At 63.8% G+C, this 19,848-nt stretch overlaps 1 protein-coding gene across 7 annotated transcripts in view; it reads left to right on the top strand.

Annotated features, from left to right (window-relative positions):
* Positions 1 to 4,083: 4,083 nt before the first annotated feature.
* Positions 4,084 to 19,848, top strand: part of BAZ2A (bromodomain adjacent to zinc finger domain 2A) — a 39,500-nt gene continuing 23,735 nt past the window's right edge. The window contains exons 1-4 of one of the 7 annotated variants that reach the window (XM_054012232.1): positions 4,084 to 4,161; positions 16,185 to 16,322; positions 17,976 to 18,539; positions 19,306 to 19,491. In XM_054012232.1, the coding sequence (XP_053868207.1) occupies positions 16,187 to 16,322; positions 17,976 to 18,539; positions 19,306 to 19,491 (886 nt within the window). In that variant the 5' untranslated portion in view covers positions 4,084 to 4,161; positions 16,185 to 16,186. Of the gene's footprint in view, positions 4,162 to 5,478; positions 5,501 to 11,059; positions 11,141 to 11,823; positions 11,964 to 15,022; positions 15,772 to 16,061; positions 16,078 to 16,184; positions 16,323 to 17,975; positions 18,540 to 19,305; positions 19,492 to 19,848 lie in introns of those variants that run through there. The other 6 variants (XM_054012236.1, XM_054012235.1, XM_054012234.1 and 3 more) reach the window with 6 other exon arrangements.

Below are 19,848 nucleotides of genomic sequence, written 5' to 3'. Positions count from 1 at the left end.
TAACATGGCTTCGCTGGCAGCCGGGCAATGACGCAGCAGCGGGCTTGTGGGAAGTGCTGCAGGAGACGTGCCAGAGCAGAGTCCAGGAGGGAGAAGCAGCGGGTTGCTCAGCTGTACCTGCGGGCGGCGGCTGCTGGCGCCGTTAACTCCTGCGTGGCTGGGTCCCAGCACAAACAGCCGCTGCTCTGCGAAGCCCGTACCCCCTGCAAGAGGAGAGGGAGGCTGGGGGGACGCAGTTCCCAGCTGGTTGCCTTGTCTAGTTGCTCAATACTCCTCATGGTGGACTGGGGAGAGGATGTTCCACCCACAGCAGCAGCGAGAGCTCACGAGCTGGGTTCATGCCCAGTAACCGGGGTGTTCCCCTTTGGCCCCTCTGTTTGCTCCAGCATCTTCCCTGAGCAGCTCCCGTGGGTCTAGGGTCGCATCTAACACCTCAGGGCCCCCAGCTGCTGAGACTCTCCCTGCCCTGAGGCGCTTAGACAAAAGCTGGGGAGGGGAAGTGATTGAACCCAGTTCTGCCCCCCAACCTAGGGCGGAGCCCAGAGCTGGAGTTAAGCCAGTCCAGGCCCCTGGTCTCTATGCAGCACCTGGCACCTACCACACTACAATGGCCGCTAAAATGCAGCCACCTCTGGGTTGGAACGTGGCAGCTGTTTAAGCCACCAAGGGCAACAGTCCAACAGGAGCCAAAGACCCTATCCGGCTGCCTCAGGGAGGCCAAACATAATTATGGGGTGGACAGCAGAGCCCCCAGCCTGCCTGGTGAGAAGAGCTGTGGGATTGGGTAGAGCCCTGGGGCCTCAGGGCACACGGACCCCCGAGCATGTGCCAATCGCACAGCTCTGAAGTGCCCCACCCCTGACGCCAACCCTGTGCCCTCCCTGCAGGGGTCTCATCCAGCTGCTGGCTGTCCCAGGACTCCCGGCTCCCTTCCCCTCCTCTCTGCCAGGCTGTGGAGCTGTGGGCACCTGCCGGAGGGGAAGGGGCCGGTTCATCCAGCTGGACAGTGCATGGCCCTGGGCTGGGAGAGGGAGGGAGTTTCCAAACTGCTCTTCTGGCGGTGTCTATAACCCGGCAGGGTGGGGGGCAGCTAGGAGCAGGCAGGGCCCCTTTGCACCATAGGTGAGGCTGGCCCGAGCCGTGCGGATCTGCCCCAGCCGAGTCCAGAGGGGGCTCAGACGCTCCGTGGTGGCTCTTAGCTGGGGGGGCCCTCTGGAGAGCCCGGCGCTGGCCTTCCCAAGGGGGAGCGTGGGGCGGTCAGTGTCGGCAGGGGGGGGTTCCGTAGTATTGGGGGCTGATTTTAAAAGGCACCGGGGTAGGAGACTCCAGGGCACTGGCAGTTCAGCCCTCGACCCGGCCCCCCCTCCCGTGGGCCCTGCCCTGTAGGGCCGGGGGTAGGGGAGAAGCCCCCAGTGGCTCAGCACACGCTGGCTGAACACCCCTGGGCCCGGAGGGAGTCGGCGGCACTGGCCAGGGGGGTGCAAGCGGATGCGGCATTCAGCCAAGACCCCGGGGAGCTGCTCTCGGGGGGGGGGGTTAACATGTGGCCTGGTAGCTGGAGTGAAGCCAGCTGTGGGGGGGGCACCCCAGCCCCCTTCCCCCCCCCAGGGCCTCTCATCGTGGGGGTGCCCGGCAGCCCCCTCCCCCCCAGGGCCTCTCATCGTGGGGGTGCCCGGCAGCCCCCTCCCCCCCAGGCCTCCTGTCTCTTGCACCATTTTGAAAACACAAAAGAGCCATTTGCTCTTGGCTTTAATCACCATCCCCAGAGCAGCTGGGCCTTTTGTGTGGCTGGGCCCGGCTCGGGGCTCCCCCTAGTGAGAGCAGAGGGGCCTGGAGCCTCGCAAGGGGGAGGCCTCTGACGGTGGGGGGGGGAGTATAAATGGAGGCGGGGGGTCAGATTTTCATGCCCCACTTGGCACTGAATCCAGGCCAGGACCTTGGCTGGGAGAGGGGCCTGGTCTGTGGGAGAAGGGGAGGAGCCCCCCCCCCGGCCCCTGAGGGGGGAAATGAGTTAGGACCAAGGCCCCAGCCCCGCCTGCCCCGGGAAACCCTGGCTCCTTGCATGGGGAAATTCACCAGTGCCCCCCCTTCCTGCCCCGCTCCCCTGGGGCTAGTGCAGAGATGGGCTCTCCCCCGGCTGGGGACGCGGTGCCTGGGGGGCCCATCTCCTCCTGCCTTTGACCAGGCGAAGGGAAAAGCATTCAGGGGGAGGGGGCTGAAAATCCCACCCGCCTGGCTCCCCCTGTCGGGGCCAAGGTGGGGAACGGGCTCCGTGGGGTGCTCTGCAGTCTCCGGCGGGAGGTAGGGGGGTCCCAGGCTGGCCCGAGCACACAGCAGGGAGTGAGTCGGCCTCTCCCCACGGCTCAGAGTCCGAGAGGTTTGGCACATGGGGAACTCCGAGCCCCTGGGCTGCCCCCCGTTCAACGCCCCTTAATGCAGAGGGCCCCAGGGGAGCGTCAGGCTGAGCATGCCAGGGAGGGAAGCAGCCAACCCAGCTGGCAGGGGCTGGGTCTCTCCCCTCAGATGAGGCTAGCAGCGGGGGTCTCAGGCCCCTCCAACCGGGGGGATGCCCGGTCCCAGATCTCCCTGCCCTATTCATTTCTCTCACCGGCCTGGGAGCACCTTTGCCTGGCAGCTTCAGGTGCCATAAAGCAGCCAGCGCCCCAGGACCATGTGTAGGTCAGATCCCCGCAAAAAACAACTCCACCCCCCATCCGCCATGGGCAGAGACTGGCAAAGCCTCAGTGGTACCCCATGCAGTGGGGCAGGAGGGCTCCGGCTAGCCACTTAGCTGCTTCAGAAGAGGACGGAGGTGGGAGGGTTTCCCCCTTCCCCGGGCACAAGATTTAGCTGGGACCAGGCCCAGGGTTCGGAAGACGATTCCCAGGATGCTTTGCAACTTAGCTAGACTGGAGATCACCTCTCACTGAAATGCAGCCCCCTCTGGGGCAGGATGAGGCAGCTGTTTAGATGGGTGGGGGGGTCACCACACGGAGATGGAGCCCAGCAGCAGGTCGTACAAAGATCGCTCCCCCAAGCCGGAAATGCAGCTGCCTCTGGGGTGGGGAGCGGCAGCTGTTTAGCAGCTTCTCAGCAACACGCTCGGTTTGGGACAGGAAGTGAAGACCCCCTTCTTCAGCTGATTAACCCCTCCATTGGTGGAGTGCTGGCAGGATGTCGTGGGCACGAGCAGTCGGGATCTCCAGGGGCCCCATCAGCACAACATCCCCTTCCAGCACGCTGGGGATTGAGGCGATGCCAACGCTGTGGGAAGAGCGCCTCCTATTGACCCCCTGGGGCATTCATGCATTGCAGGGGCCATTATGATGCACACGGGTCATGGTGCATGGGGGGGCATTGCGATGCACGTGGGGCACGGGTGCATTGGGGGGGTCCCCATTATGATGCACATGGTGCATGGGTGGGCCCCATTACGATGCATGTGGGTCATGGTGCATTGGGGGGGCCCATGGGTCATGGTGCATTGGGGGGCCCATTACGATGCACGTGGGTCATGGTGCATTGGGGGACCCATTATGATGCACACGGTGCATTGGGGGGGGCATTATGATGCACGTGGGTCATGGTGCATGGGGGGGGCATTATGATGCACGTGGGTCATGGTGCATTGGGGGGGGCCCATTATGATGCACATGGGTCACGGGGCATTGGGGGGGCCCATTATGATGCACATGGGTCACGGGGCATTGGGGGGGCATTATGATGCACACGGTGCATTGGGGGGGCCCATTACGATGCACGTGGGTCATGGTGCATTGGGGGGGCCTATTATGATGCACATGGGTCACGGGGCATTGGGGGGGGCCATTACAGTGCACGTCCGCCACGGCACCCCATGCACTGGGAGGGGGGGGCTCCCCATTACGGCCTGTAGCCGCCGCCCCCTCCTGCAAATCAGGGCCGCTGGGAGGAGGGGCGGTCGCCCCCCGCTCTCTCCCCCCCCCCCCGGACTGGGGCTGCAAATGGCTCCTGCACCTTTAAATAATTCATCCGGCTGCCGCCTGCACGGGGCCGGGCTGGGAGGAGGCAGCGCCCGCCGGTGACATCAGCGCCTGCCCGGGCTCCCGCAGCCACCTGCTCCCGGCCAGAGCCCGGCGGAGGCGGCACCGGAGCTGCGGAGCCCCGGGACCCCCCGCCCAGGTAAGGCGCGCGGGGTGCAGGGGGGGGATGGGCTCAGCTGGGGGAGCCCCCCCCCGCAGCGTCTTTCCAGCCAGCTGCTGCGTGCAACCTCCTGGGTCCCCAAGGCAGCACGAGCCGGATGGGCCCGGCCTGCGCCCCCCCGGGGTGGCTGGAGCTCTGCCCGCCCCAGGTGAAGGGGGCGTTGGATGCTGGGACAAACTTTGTGCAACTCTGTCCGGGGGGGGGGGGAGGTGTTTGGGGCTTGTGACGCAGCTGAGGGGGGGTGGAGAGTGGGGTCTGGGGCTTGTGACACAGCGGGGGGGGGGAATTGCAAAGGGGGGGGCTTGTGATGTAGCTGGAGGGTTGGGGGTGCAAAGAGGGGCCCTGCAGGGTCTGGGGCTTGGAACACAGCTGGGGGGGGGGTGTTGGGAGGTGCAAAGTGTGTGTGTGTGGGGGGGTGGAGCTTGTGACGCAGCTGGGGGGTGTGCAAAGGGTGGTCTGGGGCCTGGGATGCAGCTACTAAAGCCCCGTCTGGCCTGTTCTCTCTCCCCCCCCCCCCCCCATGGGCTCTGGGGCAGGATTGTTCCCTGGCCAGTGCTTTGCCCAGCTCCCAGGGATGGGTTTGGGGGACCCTCCCTCTTGTCATGGCCCGGCCCCTGCCTGCACTTGGGGGTCTCTCTGTGATTGTTGTCATCTGGGGTGCTCCTTTTAGGGGTTCTCCTATTGGGGGGTGTCCTCCCCAGCCCCCTGCAGTCAGGCTGGCAATGGATGTGGAAGGAGGGGTCACTGGGTAATAGTTTTTGGGGGAGGGGCTGGGAACTAGGACTCCTGGGTTCTATCCCCCGGCTCTGGGGGAGGAAGGGGATCTAGTAGTTACAGCAGGATTGCGGGAAGTCAGGACTCCTGGGTTCCACCGCCAGCTCGGCCACCTTGGGAGTTGCTTCGCCTCCCTGCCTCAGTTTCCCCACTTGCACAACGGGGAGAACGTTTGCCTGGTTGCCGGGGCAGGGGGTTAAAGTGGGAACCGTGGGTCAGTGTGTGTGTTAGGGGCCCAGTCTGGAAGCTGTAGGGCTCTAGTTGGGTGGTGCCCGTTGCCTGTGCTAGGTATTGCAAAGCACTCTGGTCCCGCTGGGTGGCAGGGGGAGGCCAGAGCAGAGGGTCAGTGGCAGCTGGAGCGAAGCCCAGGCCTGTTTCTCCTCGTTCACCGGGCCGGCGGCTCCCCGTAGTGTCTGGCTAGCCTGGGCCAGCGGGGGCTGAAGTGCCGGGCCGGGCAGCAGGTGCGTGGTAGGGGGGCACCATGGTCTCAGCTGGGCCCAGTCGGCTGGCTGATCCCCTCTCTCCAGCTGTTTCGTATTGACCGGTGAGTGATGCTGGAAACTTCCTCCCTTGCCCTCTGGTGCTGCCTGGCAACTCGCGACCTTGTTAGCCTCGACCTCTGCGCTGTGAGAGGGGATCTGTGGGGGTGGGGGGAGCGTTTCCTGGAGTCACCGGGGCGCATGGGCTAATGGTGCTGGGGTCCTAGAGCCACGTGCCGCCCAGCAGGGAGATAATCCTGGGACCAGTGAAAGCCCTTTGCTCCCTGGAGGTGCCGGTGCGGTCAGATTTCCCCGCCAGGGAGTCGGGGTCTGGGGGCAGGGAGCCCGGGGGGGGTTGGGCTAAGGGGGAGCTGGGGCGAGGGGAAGAACTGAGAAGGAGGCATTGGAACTGAGCGGCAGCAAGACGGGGTGGGAGACACGGGCCTGGTGAAAGTCTTGCACGGAAAAGTTTTGACCCACGGCGGCTCTGGGGGCCAGGGTGAGGGGGTGAATCTGCTTGTGGGGAAATATTTTCACAGGAAAGCAAAGTTTCCGGGGTGGTGGTGTCAGCAATAAATAAATAACCCCCCCCCCCACACACACACAGTGAAAAACGCTTGTGCAAATTGCCCCTGGGAAGCGTGAGCTGCTTTGGCGCAGCTGTGGCCAGCGGCGGGGAGGGTGTTCCTGGGCGAGGGGGGGGGGGCGGGCGCAGCGTGTGACTCCTGGCGTGGCATCGGGCCAGGGCCTGCTTGATGGGACACCTCCGGTGTCTCCATCTTTGTGGCTCCGTGCTAGGGACGGTGCAGGGGGGCCTGTGTCCTCTTCCCCGGCGCCGTGTCCTTGGGAAGGAGAGCGAGTCGAGGCTGGCGCGGTCCGCGCAGGGCTCGCCCGGCCTGGCCTGGTCACGTTTCACGCTGCTGCTGCCTGGCTCCCGGGTCTCTTATCGGTGGTGCCAAGAGTCACCTGGGCAGGCCGGTCCTGGGGGAGCCCTGTCCCCCCCCCCCCCATCCCGGGCACCTCTCCCAGGGCCTGCCAGGACACGGCTTTTCCCCCCTCCTGGCTGGGAGGTGCCTGTGCTTGTCCTGGTGGTGATTCACGGGCAGCGGGGGAAGGCCTCCTGGCTGCGGGCTGGTGGGAGGGGACGTGCAGGCTGGGCTCCAGGGGTTGGGCGGGGGGGGGGGAGGTCCTGTGTGTGTGTGAGCCCCCCCCCCCCCCCCCGCCTGGCACAAGCGCTCGCCAAGCCCAGCCATCTGTTCCCCCTGCACCTTGCAGCCGCCTGGAGCGGTGCCCAGACCACAATGGCTCCTGGTTTTGTCTCTGATTGGGGGGGGGGGGGTGACATGGGAGTGAGGGGAGGAGTTGGCAGCCACAGTCCAATCTGGAGCCAGCCCCCACTGCCTCTCCCCGCCCCCCCATCCCTCTTGGGCTTGTTAGCACCTTGCCTCCCACCCGAACACCAGCCTGGGCCTTGCCCTGTCTCCATGCTCCCAGGGGGCTACTGGAAGGGGGGGGGGCAGCCGGTAACTTTGGGTGCAGGAAAGAAGCCCACGTGGCCAGATCATCTGATGGCTCTTCCCTGCTCCCCCCCCCTGCCTCCCCAGCTCTGGTGCCCCCCTGATCCCCCATCCCTGCTGGGTCTGAGCTGTCTCCAGCCAGGCTGTTTCCCGAGGCTATGGGGTGGGGGGCAGGCCCTGTGTGTATTTGAGGGGGCCAGGTGAGAGCAGCTGTGGGGCTTGCCCTCCTCCCCCCAATCCTGGTCCTTTCTCCCTGCTTGGGGGAGGGGGGCACATTATTCCCCCCCCCCCCCGTTGCTCTGGCTGCTGGAGCCAGCTTGTGGTGTCTTCTCCATGGCGGAGGAGTTGGGGTGGTGATGGGGGTCCCCCATCCCAGGCTTGTGAGCTTGTCTCTCGGTGGGCTTGGCGGCTGTGGGAGAGTCGGGGGGACATTGGGCCGGGGGGCTCTGGGAGTTGGGGCTGCTGGGATAGGGGGTTTGGGGGGCCACTGGGATGGGGTGGAAGGTTCAGAACTGGCAGGAATTGAGCAGGAGAAAAGCAAAAGGGTTTAGAAATAGACCAACCCGGCAGCAGTGGGTGTGGGTGGGGCCCGTGCTGGCTAGCGGGTCGATCCAGCCAGCCCCCCTGCGCAGGGAGGGGGGGAGAGCCAGCCCAGGCGGATACAGCGTCCCTTCTCTTCCCACCCACTTCTGATTCTTGGGGCAGCAGCCCCCGCCCCCTGCACCTGCTTGGAGACGTGGCTAGGATGCCCCCGGGGACAGGGGGATCTGCACCCTTGGGTGGCACGGAGGCAGGAGAGCAGCAGGGTCCAGAGGCAGCCCCCCCTAATTGCTTTGAGTTCAGAGCCTGGGGCCTGGAGGCTTCCTACAAGAGGAGGGATGAGATGGGGAGGGGGGCTGTGGAGGTCCAGGGAGAGCAGTGATGCAGGTGGGAGGGGCTGGAAGCCTTTCGGGGGTGTGTGTGTGGAGATGGGAGTCATCTCGTCCTGGATCGCCCCAGCCTTTGAGTCAAGGGGAGCTGTTTGGCACCCCCGTCTGCAACCCTGCAGGCTGGAAACCCCTCCCTGCTCCTTCCCCCTGTGGCCCCAGGAGCAGATGGAGGGGGGGCTGTTTCAGAGAGGGGTCCCCCGAGCTCTGGGGGGGGAAAGTGGCCCTGTGCGATTTGGGGAGCTCGCCGGGCAGGACCATGTGCCCAGCTCTGTGCTTGGCAGGGGCTCTGCGCATGAATGGGGAGGGGGGATCCCCTGCATCCCACCTCCCCTACAGCCCCTTCCCTCCCAGATTTGCTCAGCCCATCAAGCCATGCTGGAGGCCTGCTCCATCCACCCGCCCCCCTCCCATGCCAACCCCCCCCCCCCCCCGCTTGGGATTACCGCAGCCTCTCTCTGTAACCTACTTACGCCTCTGGCATCGGAGGCGAGCGAAGCCCCCGCCCCCAACGGGAGCTGAGCGCGGCTCTCGCTAATGGGGCTGCCTGGTGCGCCCCGCGCCCCTGCGGGGAGGCAGGCTGGGGGGGAGGGGGACTGGCTGAGCTGGGCTCTGCGCGACAATGGGGAGAGCGCTGGGACCCCCCCCCCGGGGGCTGCACCAAAGGGCAGCTGAATGCCGCGTTCCTAGCGAGAGCTGGGAGCGGGGGGGCTGGGCCTGCAAATGCCCGTGGGGCTTGGAGTCCTGGGCTGGCCTGCTTGTGCCCCCCTGGATTGTAGTCTGAGGAGGGCAGGTGAGAGGGTGGGGGTGTGTGTGTGGGGGGGGGATGTAACTAATTGGCCATCGGGGGGGGGGTTCGAACTCTGTGTGATGAGTCTGACGTTCTCAGCTCAGGTCCCCGTCCCCGTGGATTCAGGAGTCGTCTCCTCCCCACCGTGCCCGTTCCATCTTCCCCGCTGCATGTGCCGTCCCGTGGGGCCAGGCTGGTCGAGGCCAGTACGTAGACACTCCCCGCTCCCCCCGGCAGGCCCTAGGTCTCGGCCTGCGTCCTACTGACTGCCACAGGAAGTGGAGCTAGGACCGGCTTGGGATGCAAGGCTGGGGGGATGGGTGTGCTAGGACTCCTGGGTTATTTTCTTCGCACTGACTTGCTGCGCCGCCTTGGGGGGTGGGGTGGGTGAGTCGTTTCCCCGGCTCGTGCCTCAGTTTCGCCACTTGTAACATGGGAGTGATGCCTGCCTCCCGGAGGGGCTGTGCTGATGGATTAGCTGGTGGCTCAGTGGAGTGCTTTGAGATCTTTGGGCGAGAGGCCTGGGAGAGGGCAGATAACAATACCGAGCTGTCTGGCTGAGTCAGCATTCGGCACCGGGAGACGGCTGGGGGGGCCTTGTTGTGCCCGCTGGCACTGTCCTATTTCTCCATCTCCGGCTGCCCGCTCCCTGCGCCCCCCCCGGATCGGTTCTGATCTGTGCGTGTGCCCCTCCTTGTCCTCCACCTTCCCCCCCGGAGCCGCCAGGGAGCCATCTCGGGGCAGCTGATGAATTCCAGCAGCGCCAATCTGCTGACGCTACGGCCGCTGGAACGCTCCAGTCACTGGCGTCTGGACCCGGCTCGGCAGAGCCAGGAGATGCAGCCACTGGAGGTCCAGCATCCACGTTCTCCTGCTAGGAGCTCGTCAGACCCCCCCTGCTTTGTGGGTCACAGGGATGGGGCTTCGGATCCAGATTCCGATCCACAATGGGGTGATCGACGCCCGCTGCCCACCAAGGCTGGTTCTCGACTCTGCCCCTGGGGCTCATCTGTGATGTGGGGTGGGGGTCTGGCCTGGGGTTGGGATTGTTTGCGCTCCTGGGAGCCGGGCAGTGGGGACGCAGGATGCACCAGGGAGAGGCTGTAAGGGCTCGGGATCTAGTTGGCTACGCTTAGGGGGGCGTCTTCTGTGCTTTCCTGAGCTGTGCGCGCGAGTGAGAGGGAGGTGAAAGGAGAACTGGGAGGCTCCCTGGTTGGGAGAGGCAGGGAGCCGGTTCCTGGCAGTAGGAGCTGCAGAGGAGAAGGCTCTTGTGACCTGACCGGGGGGTGGGTGGGCGGGAAGCTGGATTTATGGGGGGGGAGACTGGCTGCAGCAGATCCACAGAGGGATTTTTGGGAACGAGGAGTGGCTTTTTAAAGTGGAGCCTAGAATGACTGGGGAGGCAGGATGGGGATGGGGGGTGGGTAGGAGAAAGGGGCCGTTCATATGGGAGTCTGTGGAGCTCGGATTTGGGGAGGGGGGAGTGACGAAATGAAGTGCTGCGGAGGATGGGTGGCATTGCCTAATGGTTAGAGCACAGTATGGGGAGCCAGGACTCCTGGGTTCCGCGCCCGGCTCTGGGCAGGGAGTGGGGTCTAGAGCAGAGGTGGGGTTGTGATCCAGGGCTCCTGGGTTCTGTTCCCTGCTGTGACTCCCTTGGGTGCCTCGGTCTCCCCTCGGCAAGGTGGGGTGTGCTGGCTCTGCCCCACTGTAAAGCACCATGAGCTCTAGAGGGGGGCAGGGGGTCCCTTTGGGGGCAGGAGGGGAGCTGTGAGTTGGAGCTGGGTGTGGGGGTATCTGGGGATGGGACTGAATAGAGGAGGGAGGTGAAGCTAAGGAGATGCCCCTGCCTGAGTGAGTGAGTGTGTGTGGGGGGGGGCCTAGAGCTTTAGCTAAGGAAGGGGAGAGAACACCCCCTGCAACTTGTGGGAGGGGGCTCCCCAAAGTCTCCCAGGCTGGCATCACACTGGGGAGTCCTACCGTGGTGACCCTTTCTCTCTGTGTCCTTGGTGCCCCCCACCCCTCTCCCCATCAGGACCTCTCCCACCCTGCTAGCCCCTCCCCCTCTGTGTCCCTGGTGTCCTCCCTGACAGCCCCCCCCCCGTATCCTTGGGGACACCCCCATTCTCTGGGACTCAGCTTGAGGGGCCCAGCGTTGGTACAGCCCGCCCCGTGGGCAGCTACAGGCAGTGCTAGGACCCAGCCTGGCCCCCCAAGTGGGGCAGCGGGGCGGCGCTAGGACCCGCCCCCCCCAATCCCGGCGGGGGGAACAGGGCGGCGCTAGGACCCGGGGGGGCGGGAACAGGGCGGCGCTAGGACCCGGCTCCCTGCCCGGCCTCGCTTCCTGCCCAGCGCGGCTGCCCGGACCCGGCCATGCTGAGCCCGCCCCGAGCCCGCAGCCCGGCCCGGGCCATGTGAGCGGGACCCGCCGCCGGGGCGCCGAGCCGGGCCCGGCACCGCCCGCCGCTCCAGGTCCGGGGGGGCAGGGAGGGGGGGCGGGAGAGCCCCCCCGCAGCCTGGGCAGGGGACCCCCCTGGGGCTGGGTTTGGGGGGGCTGGGTTATGGGGGACCCCCCTGGGATTGGGTTTGGGGGGGGCTGGGTTATGGGGGACCCCCCTGGGACTGGGTTATGGGGGACCCCCTGGGCTGGGTTTGGGGGATTCCCTCTTGGAAGGGGGGGGGATTCCCTGTGCTCGGTGGGTTTTGGGGTGCGGGGTAGACCCCCCAGGAGCCCTGGCTCCCAGTTAGGGATCCCTCTGCGTGGGAAGGGGGGGTGCGGGCCCCCTGTGCGTGGCTTGGGATGTGGTTGTTGCGGGATCCCCTCCTGGTGTGGTTTTTTTTTTGGGGGGGGGGAATAGCTGGGGGGGGATCTCCTGTGTGTGGTGGGGGAGGGCGGAATCCTTGGGTGAGATCACAGGAGAGCCAGGGGAGTCCCCGCTGTGTGGCTGGGGGGATCCCCCAGGTTTGGGGGGGCCTGAGGGGGGGAAATCCCCTGTGGGGTCCGGGGCTGTCTCACACCCAGAGCCCTGGTGCCAGCATCCCATCCCCCCCCCCTCCCCCCCCCCCCCCCAGGAAGTGGCTGGGAAATGGCAGCTGGGTTTGTTGCGTCTCTTGTTGTTTTTGAAATGTCCTTTTTTTTTTTTTTTTTTTTTTTTCTCTCTCTCTCTCTCTTTTCAAACCCTCCCGGAGCTCGGGAACCTGCCCGGCCCGGGGTCCGTCTCTGCCTGTTAACAATTACCTTCAAGGGTCAAAGTCAAATGTAAAAACCCTATTTCAGAGCTCGCCGTTTCCCCGGGTGAGTTAAAGGCCCTTGGGGACAAGCCGGAACGGGGAGGGGGGGGGGGGGACCTTACAAATCTAACTCGGTGGCCACTGACGCTGGGCGTGTTTATCCCTCGCTCTTGGTTCCCCTGGCTAGGCCTTTCTCACGCTTGTGTTTTATAGGCGGTTTCCCTCTTTCATTTGGGTCCCTTGTGGATGAGTGAGGCCCAGACCCTGTCTGCACTGAACACCCCCCCCGCCTCTGGCGGACCTTGCTGATGGGTAGAAGGCCTTGTCTGAACGCACAAGATGTACCGCTTTAACAAGTCCAGGAGAAATGTTCCGTTCCCCTAGCGTTGATGCGGTTATCCCATGGAAATGAGCTCTGCTGGGGTAACAGTGTTCATACTAAGGGTCGTACTGGTGTAACTGGATAGCCCCCCCAAAAAATCTCCCACCCCTGACCAGACATGGTTGTGCCAGGACAAAATCCCTGGCTTGGCTGGGCCTAAAACCATCTATTGTTCCTGAGCAGGGACCAGTTTTACAGGCTTGTCTAGGCACAAGTTGCCCCAGTTTAATTCAAATCTGTGTGAACCGGTTCAGCTCCTGTGTGCGGACGTGGGTATATATTGGTTTCAAACTGGTTACGTTGGTTCAGTTTGCACCTGTCCGGTTACCGATGTGAGTTACAAACGGATGTATAAGCCGGATAGGAACCAATATAAGGAGGCGCACGCACAGGTTACGGTGCTTTAAAGAAACTGGTTTAAAATCACCCCTTCGGTTAACCCCTCGTGGATAGATAGATCTGAAGTGGTGGGGGGAAACACAGAGCATGTTGTTGGCGCTGCCGCAAATGTATCAATAGTCTGTTGCCATGTTGGCTTGGCAAAAAACCTGCGTTGGAGAGGCTGAAATCGCAAGCAAAGAACCCCCCTGTTTTTAATCGAAATGAAATCAACAAAACAAACCACCCACTCGCGTTTCACTCGGCGTTGGGTTTAGCCTAAAATAATACAGGGCCTAAAGTCTCAGCTGCTGCCTCTTGAAAGCTTCTGGCTGGTTCCAAGGTTCTGCGAGCTGCTTCGTGGGTTTCTAAACATCCCGCTGCCCTGCTCTCCAAACTGATCACAATTGCCTCCATTAGCCCCCACGCCCGGGCCTGGCTGTGATGTTTCTAATTTGCTCCGGATCTCTGGGTCCAGAATCCTCCTTGTTCTTGTCACCACCTAATTCTGTCTCCTGCTCGGGTGTGGGGAGGTGGCTGGACGGTTGGGGCGCGTGGCTCGTTTCTGGGCGGGAGCTGAGGACTGGGGTTGTTGGGATGGGATTTGCGGGTGTTTTGGGGTGGGGGGAAGCTGCTGTTTGTTTCAAAGGAATCGGATGCTGCCCAGATCTGTCCATGCTGGGCCGTGGGCCGGCCTAGGCCAATGGAGATGTGTCTGTGGGTGGGCTGGACGGACACATCAGTTACCGAGGGGAGAGGTCAGAGAGAGGCGTCTGGAAGCTGCCGGTGCCGGTACTGCCCTGCGATCAATACCCCCATCAGGCGAATGACGCCCGCTCGCCTCCAGTGTCGCTCATCTGGGGAGGAGCTCAGCTTGCTGCTACAGCCAATGTTCTCTCGCAGCCGCAGCTCCTGCTTTCAAACCCTGACCCTATTAGTCGAACCGCTGCCATCCTATTAATCTCCCTCCTCCGTCGCTGTAATTAATTCCCCATCTTCCCTGCTTTTATTTGGTTCCTTCTTAGCCAGGCCGCACTTACGCTCCTCCTCCTAGCTGCTTTCCTAAGGCTGAGGTTCCTCCGCCCGCCCCCGGTTAGCTACCTCGCCCTCCCGTCCCCAGCACCTCCCTTCACCTTGGCACCGGCCTGGCTTGTCCCCGTGCTCTCAAAGCTGACCCTGCAGCAGCCACCTGTCTGGTTCCGGCTTCTCGACTCCTCCTCTGGCCCTTAAAGGGCCAGAAACCGGTTTTCCCAGCCCCAGAAAACTGCTGCTGGGGTGTCCCGGAAAGGTGTGGTGTTGGTTTTTTTGTTTTGTTTTTTATAACCACGCTACTGCGTCTGGTTCAGGTTCCCCAGTGCAGGTGCTGGCTGAAGAACTCTTCTTGTTGTGGCTTGTAGGAGCAAGCCGGGATGCTCCGTGCAGTGGGGGACTCTTGGTGTGGCTGTGAAAGGGAGACGTGTCTCTGAAAGGAGGGGGGGGGGAGGTCACTTTCTCGGCTGATCGCTAGTGAATGTGACCTGTTCCCCAGTTAGCAGCACGGATGGGGCGGAGGAATCTCCCGAAGCAATAGCGAGGGGGGGCGGCCCCCCGCGTGCGAGATGAAATTTCCCGAGTTGGTGAATCAGACGCTGTCGTTATCCTGCGCTGACGGGGAGCAGCCCGCGGGGCTCCTCCAGGCTGGGGGCATTGCAGCGAACGCCACAGAGAGTGATGAAATCGCCGGTCTCTCTTTCGACACTCCAGGCCTGGCCTGCTGTTGCTTGCAAGGCCGTGGCCTCGGTGCGGCCCTCCGAGAGCAGCGGCTGCTGGGCTCCCGCCGGCCCTCAGCCCTGCTGTGTTTAAACCCTTGCGTTGGAACTCAATGAGGCGGAGCGGAATCCACCGTGGCCTGCGTGGGGAACCGAGCTGGGTCCTCAACCATCTCTGCTGCAGGATGACCTCAGACAAGTCACTTCCCCTCTCCGCGTCTCCTTTCCCTGAGCCCTGAAGGGTGGCCTGCCTTTTCCTAGGCACGCGCCCCATCGGCAGTTGGGGTCTCTTGGGGATACCGGCATTCGCCTGCTAGAAAGCTACGACGTCCGGGAAGGGGTCGGCGTTTGCTTTCCTTGCTGGCTAAGGCTGGTGCCTGCTGGCTAAGGCTGGTGCCTGGGTCAGGGGGACTTTCTCCTGGAGTTGGGAGCGGGCAGAGGTACCCTGAAGGGCTTGTTCCAGAAGCCATCGAAGAGGAAAGGAGCAGCAGTCCCGGGGGAATCGGTCAGGCTGAATTTCAGGTTTTGTTTGCACTGCGGGCTGTCGGGTGTATGAATTCCCTGGAGCCGCCCACGGGGAGTTGGAGATGATGGGAGGCCAGTGGTTAGAGATGGGGAGTGGGGAGACTAGGACTTCTGGGGTCTCTTCTCGACTCTGGCTCGCTGGGTGGCCGTGGGGAAGCATGTCCATCTCTCTCTGCCCCGTCTGTGAAATGGGGCTAATCCGCCCACTTAGAGAGAAGGAGTCTAGTGAATAAAGGACTAATAGAAAGCAGGCCGGGGGCAGGCGGAGTCCTGCATTAACTCCTTGTCCCCATTCCTTTATACGGGGAGGCGCTGGGCAGCCGTCCAGACGTGTGGTTAGCCCTGGCCCTTTGTGTATGTGAGACAGCAACCGAAAGATCCGACCCACACCCAGCTGGCGTGGTGGGTGGGTGTGTCTGGGAGGCGCCGCTCAGGCAGGAGTGACCCGTCAGAAAGCCAAGTGCCGAGGTTGCTGGGCTCTGTGCCCTGGGATGACGTTCCCTGGCTTATTTCGGCTGGCTGGTCTCTTTCGCGTGGATCTCGGCAACAGGAAATGCTGCTTTTTCCCCAGTGAAATGGGCAAACAGCTCCCGGCCTGGGAGGGGGGTGAGGATCCTGAACTGAAACACGCCGGCCCGCTGGTGGGAAGATGCTAGAAGCAGCCCCGTGGGATCCCTCCGGCTACAGCCGAAACTCTCCACAGCCCCGACTAGCCGCAGAGTGGCCGAGTTTAACGCAAAACCGAATCCGGGGCCGGGAGCACGTGAGATCTCCCGATAGACGCTTCCCTCCGTGAAGCTCCCAGCGCAGCCGCACAGCGCCGTCTTACGCCGACGCCGGTTTGTTTACCGGAGGGCTGCTGGCTTGTGGGGGCTGCTGCAGGGATGGGAAGTGGGGACCCGGCAGCTTTTCTCAGAGCCTGGAGCTGTCAGCGTCACGCGGGCCGGGATTTCGCACCGTGGTTTCCGCGTCCACTTTCCTTCTACTGATTGCGATTCGGTTGCTTTCGCACCTGTTCGGCCTCCTTCCGGGGAGGACTTTTCAGTGCACCGCTCTCCGTCTCCGCTTGTTTTCCATCCAGCCCCTCCCTCGAGGCAAGGAGCTTGGGTACCTGGCCTTGATCCTTGCCTGGTGTCTAGCTGGTGGTGGGTGCATTGTACGCAGTTTGTGGGGCGTGGGGGGGACTGCCTGGGCACCGGTGTCAGGTCAGGGCATGTTTAACCCTTTGGTGTCTCGTCTCTTCTCTCCTCAGAAATGGAAACGAACAACCATTTTAACTTCCCTGGCCTCCCCTCTGTCCCCACTGCCTCAGGACTGAAGCCTGCCCCTTCCTCAGGGGACAGCCTCTACACTAACGGGTCTCCGATCAACTTCCCCCCGCAAGGGAAAGGTAAGTGCGCGGGGGGCTGGCCTCTGAGTGGGCTTGGACCCTTTGGCCCACCCACCTTCAGAAATAAGAACCCTCCGCTGGTCTCTAGCACCCTGGGGTGCTTAACAACCGCAGTGACCACCCGCCCCTTCCTGGCAAGCCGAGGATCTCCACTGGCTGCACAGAGTCAGTGTCTGATGGGAAAAGAACCCAGGAGTCCTGGGTTTCAGGCCTGCTGCTCTAACTCACTAGATCCCACTTCCCGCACAAACCCTGCGTCGTTTTGACTGGTGTCACGCGTCCGAGCGGCCTGGTCGGCAGGTTTGCTGGGGGCTGGGGTCCTGGACACGGGGGCTGAGGCAGGACTGATCTGGCCAGGTCCATCCTCCAGGACTTGGGTTTGAATTGTCCCCAGTGGTGGTGCTTCCCTTGAGAGAGCAGGGGGGTCCCGAGGAGTTGGGCACCCCCTGCTGGAGTGGACGGAGCCCCCTGCAGCAGAAGGAAGGAAGCCGTGTCTAGACTCTCCTGTCCCTGGTCTATTGCCGGCCAATGTGGGGGTTGGCGTTGGGTTCGCTCCAGCGGGAGCAGGACTGGACTGCCTGAGGCAGGAGACCCAGGCGCTGAGAGCAGGAAGGTGGGGCTTGGAGGGGGCCAGTTGCCCAGGCTGCCCTGGGCCGGGGGACCGTCCTCCCAAGGAGGCGGCCACCAGAGAGGACCAGTTCACCCGGTTTGAAGGCAGCTGGGCCACAGGGCAGACGCTGGGCTGGGCGCAGGAGAGGAGCCTGGGGGGGTGGGATCCTGGCTGGGTTGGAGGGGATTAGCGGAGGGGATGGGGCTCTGTTTGGGATCGCTTCATCCTAGAAGAGAAAGGACTTGCCAGGACGGGTCTCTGCATGGATTTGGCTGCTCAGCTGATCTTGCCAGCAGCCCAGCCGAGGGGCAGCTAATCCCCACGGGACTCCGGCGCCGGGGCAGTTCGGCGGGTTTCACCCCGGCCTGCGCGTTCTCCCTCTCCTGGGGATGTTTGCCGGGGCAGCCCCCCCTCCGGCTCACAACCCGAGCTGCCAAACTTCCCGTGGCTCTGGGTGGCTCGGATGCCAACGGGCGGCTGGCCACATGGTTCCAGTCTGCGGCAGGTCTCCAAGGCCTGCTTCTCCCGGGACGGAGGGTCCCAGCCTCTGGGGCACAGTACCCTGCCCCAGCCCATGGGGGAGCCAGGGAGAGACCCGGGCAGCTGGGGAGAAATCAGACCAACCCTCCCATCTCCCCAAGGCCCCATTTTGTGCTGGGTGACCTGCGTGCATGGGGTGGGGGTTGTCAGTCTGCAGCCGGCTTTCTCGGCGCCCTCCGTACCATGCTCTCTAGGGGGCCGGGGAGCTGGACGGCAGGACCTCATCTGGGTCGGGCGAGGTGCTCCCCATGGGCAGCTCTTCTGTGGCTGCCTGTTCCCGGCTGCTGTCCCAGGCCTAGAGTTGCCTGTATGTGGGGGTGTCTGTGCCCCACACTCTCCAGTTGAGCTGTTTCAGGGAAGATCCTTCACCCCTGCCCCACATCCGCTGGCTTTCCCCCCTCAGCTGGGCTCTTCCCCGCGGAGAGGAAAGCCGGGTTCCCCTCCCCCCCATCTATGTCCCCGGTGCGACCAATTAACCGACGGCTCTGCCTTTCCCTCGGCAGGCCTGAATGGCGACATGAATGGGAATGGCTTATCTACTGTATCTCACACTAGTACTTCAGGGACCTTTTCTGCTGGGCACTCCCCCGATGCCTCTGCTCTCCCCCACCCGTACGACTATCTCTGGAACTACCCGCCGTACCAGCCCGGCAGCCTCAAGGAGACCCCTGGCGTCTCCCAGTTCTCCGGCCTCGGACAGTACCCGCTCAACGGCATCCTCGGGGGCGCCCGGCCGGCATCCCCGGGGCACAACACTAACCCCAGGGCGGGCCAGGAGTTCTGGGCCAACGGCACCGCCGGCTCCATGGGTCTGAGCTTCGATTCGCAGGAACTGTACGACTTCCAGGATCAGAGCTTCGAGCTCATGCCAAACGGCGCCAGCGGTTTCTACACGGCCTCCCAGCCCTCCCCGATGCTGGACTCCGGCGCCCAGCCTTTCTCGCCGCCGCAGGACGAGCCGGGCACCGGCCAGGAGGGGTCCTTGGCGGCAAAGGAGATGCCGCCTGTGGGCGAGGAGACCGGCGCCGCTCTGATGGGCAGCAAGGAGCTAGAGGAGACGCAGCCGGGTGAGTGGCGCTGGCCTGGGATAGTTGGTAGCGGGAGCTGACGGGACTGGCACGTTCAGGGACCAGAACCCCCCAGGGCTGTGTTATCAGCTCCTCGAGTGCTGCTGTGTGGGGGCGGGGGCCAGGTCTAAATCAACCCCTCTGCCCCCCGGCTCCAATCCCTGCTGTGGTGTAGAGCTGCCCTGGGAGTGCTCCGAGTTGGGCCCCCTGCACTGCGCCCCAAGGGCTTTTTCAGCAGCGGTGGAAGAGGTGGGCCCAGCGGCACTGCCCCGGCTCCCCACCTGTGTTCTGCACTCGCAGATGCCCCTCGCTCCCCAGCGTGCATGGGGAATTCCCTGAGGGCGGGGGTTGAGGATCGAGCCCATGACCCCGGGAGGGGTGCGCCGGGCGGGGGGCTCCCCCTCCCGAAGGAAGGAAGAGACAAGTCGGCAAACTTGCCACGAGCCCCCCCCCTCCTCCCCCCCCCCCCAGGACGTGTTGGGAAAAGTGGTGCGGAAACCCCGGTCTGGGGGGGTGGGGAACAGTAATTGTGCCACGGCGGGCGGGGGGGGTGTTGGAGTGGGGGCCCCGCTGAGCTGCCCATAACAAACGTCGTGCCCAAGCACTGTCTTCCTGGCTTGGCTGGATGGGAACCGGGGCTGCTGTCTGGAGCTGTCTGGTCCCTGCTGAGGGGGGGCTCCCATACCTGTGTCCAGGAGGGTGGGGGGAGAAGGAAGGGTTGCATTAACGTGCTCTCTTTGGGTTGTGGGGGGCCGGTTGTTTCTAGACCTGAAAATGTGCAGCTACAACAGCTCCGGGCCAGCCGTGGAGCCGCTCAGCCAGGAAGCGTCCGTCTTGTCCCCAGACACCGCTGGGAGCTGCCTGGGCGACGCCTCCGCCATCGCCGGCCCCCTGGCAGACCCGCCCCTCCTGAGCGAAGACCCCCTGGAGCCCTTCGAGTCGCTGGCTAGAGGTAGGGAAGGTGGATCCCCTTCCCCGGGAGGTTGGCCACCCAATGCATTGGCATTAAACAGGCTCTCTCCTGGGGCTCCGTGCGCCGGCCGTGGGGAAGCTCCCAGGCCGACTGGCTGTGGGGCCAGAGAGCACCGCTCGGGGTATGTGAGATATTCAAAGAGCCTCTTCGATCTGGGGTGAGGGGGGGCAGGTTCGTGAAACAGGCTGGCTCTTGACCAATCAAAGGCTCCGTCTGTTGCCCCGCTTGCGTTACGGGTCTGGGGCTCAGGCCACTGGGAAGTCTGGCGCCGAGGGCGTCTATGAAGCCACTGACTATTTGCTGGCCCCCATCCCGGTCCTTGAAAAATGTCCCTTT

The sequence above is a fragment of the Malaclemys terrapin genome, chromosome 23 (genome assembly GCF_027887155.1).
Source record: "Malaclemys terrapin pileata isolate rMalTer1 chromosome 23, rMalTer1.hap1, whole genome shotgun sequence".
NCBI classification, from domain to species: Eukaryota; Metazoa; Chordata; order Testudines; family Emydidae; genus Malaclemys; species Malaclemys terrapin.
The sequence above is the reverse complement of the archived record's forward strand: the minus strand, read 5'-3'. Positions and strand labels throughout refer to the sequence as shown.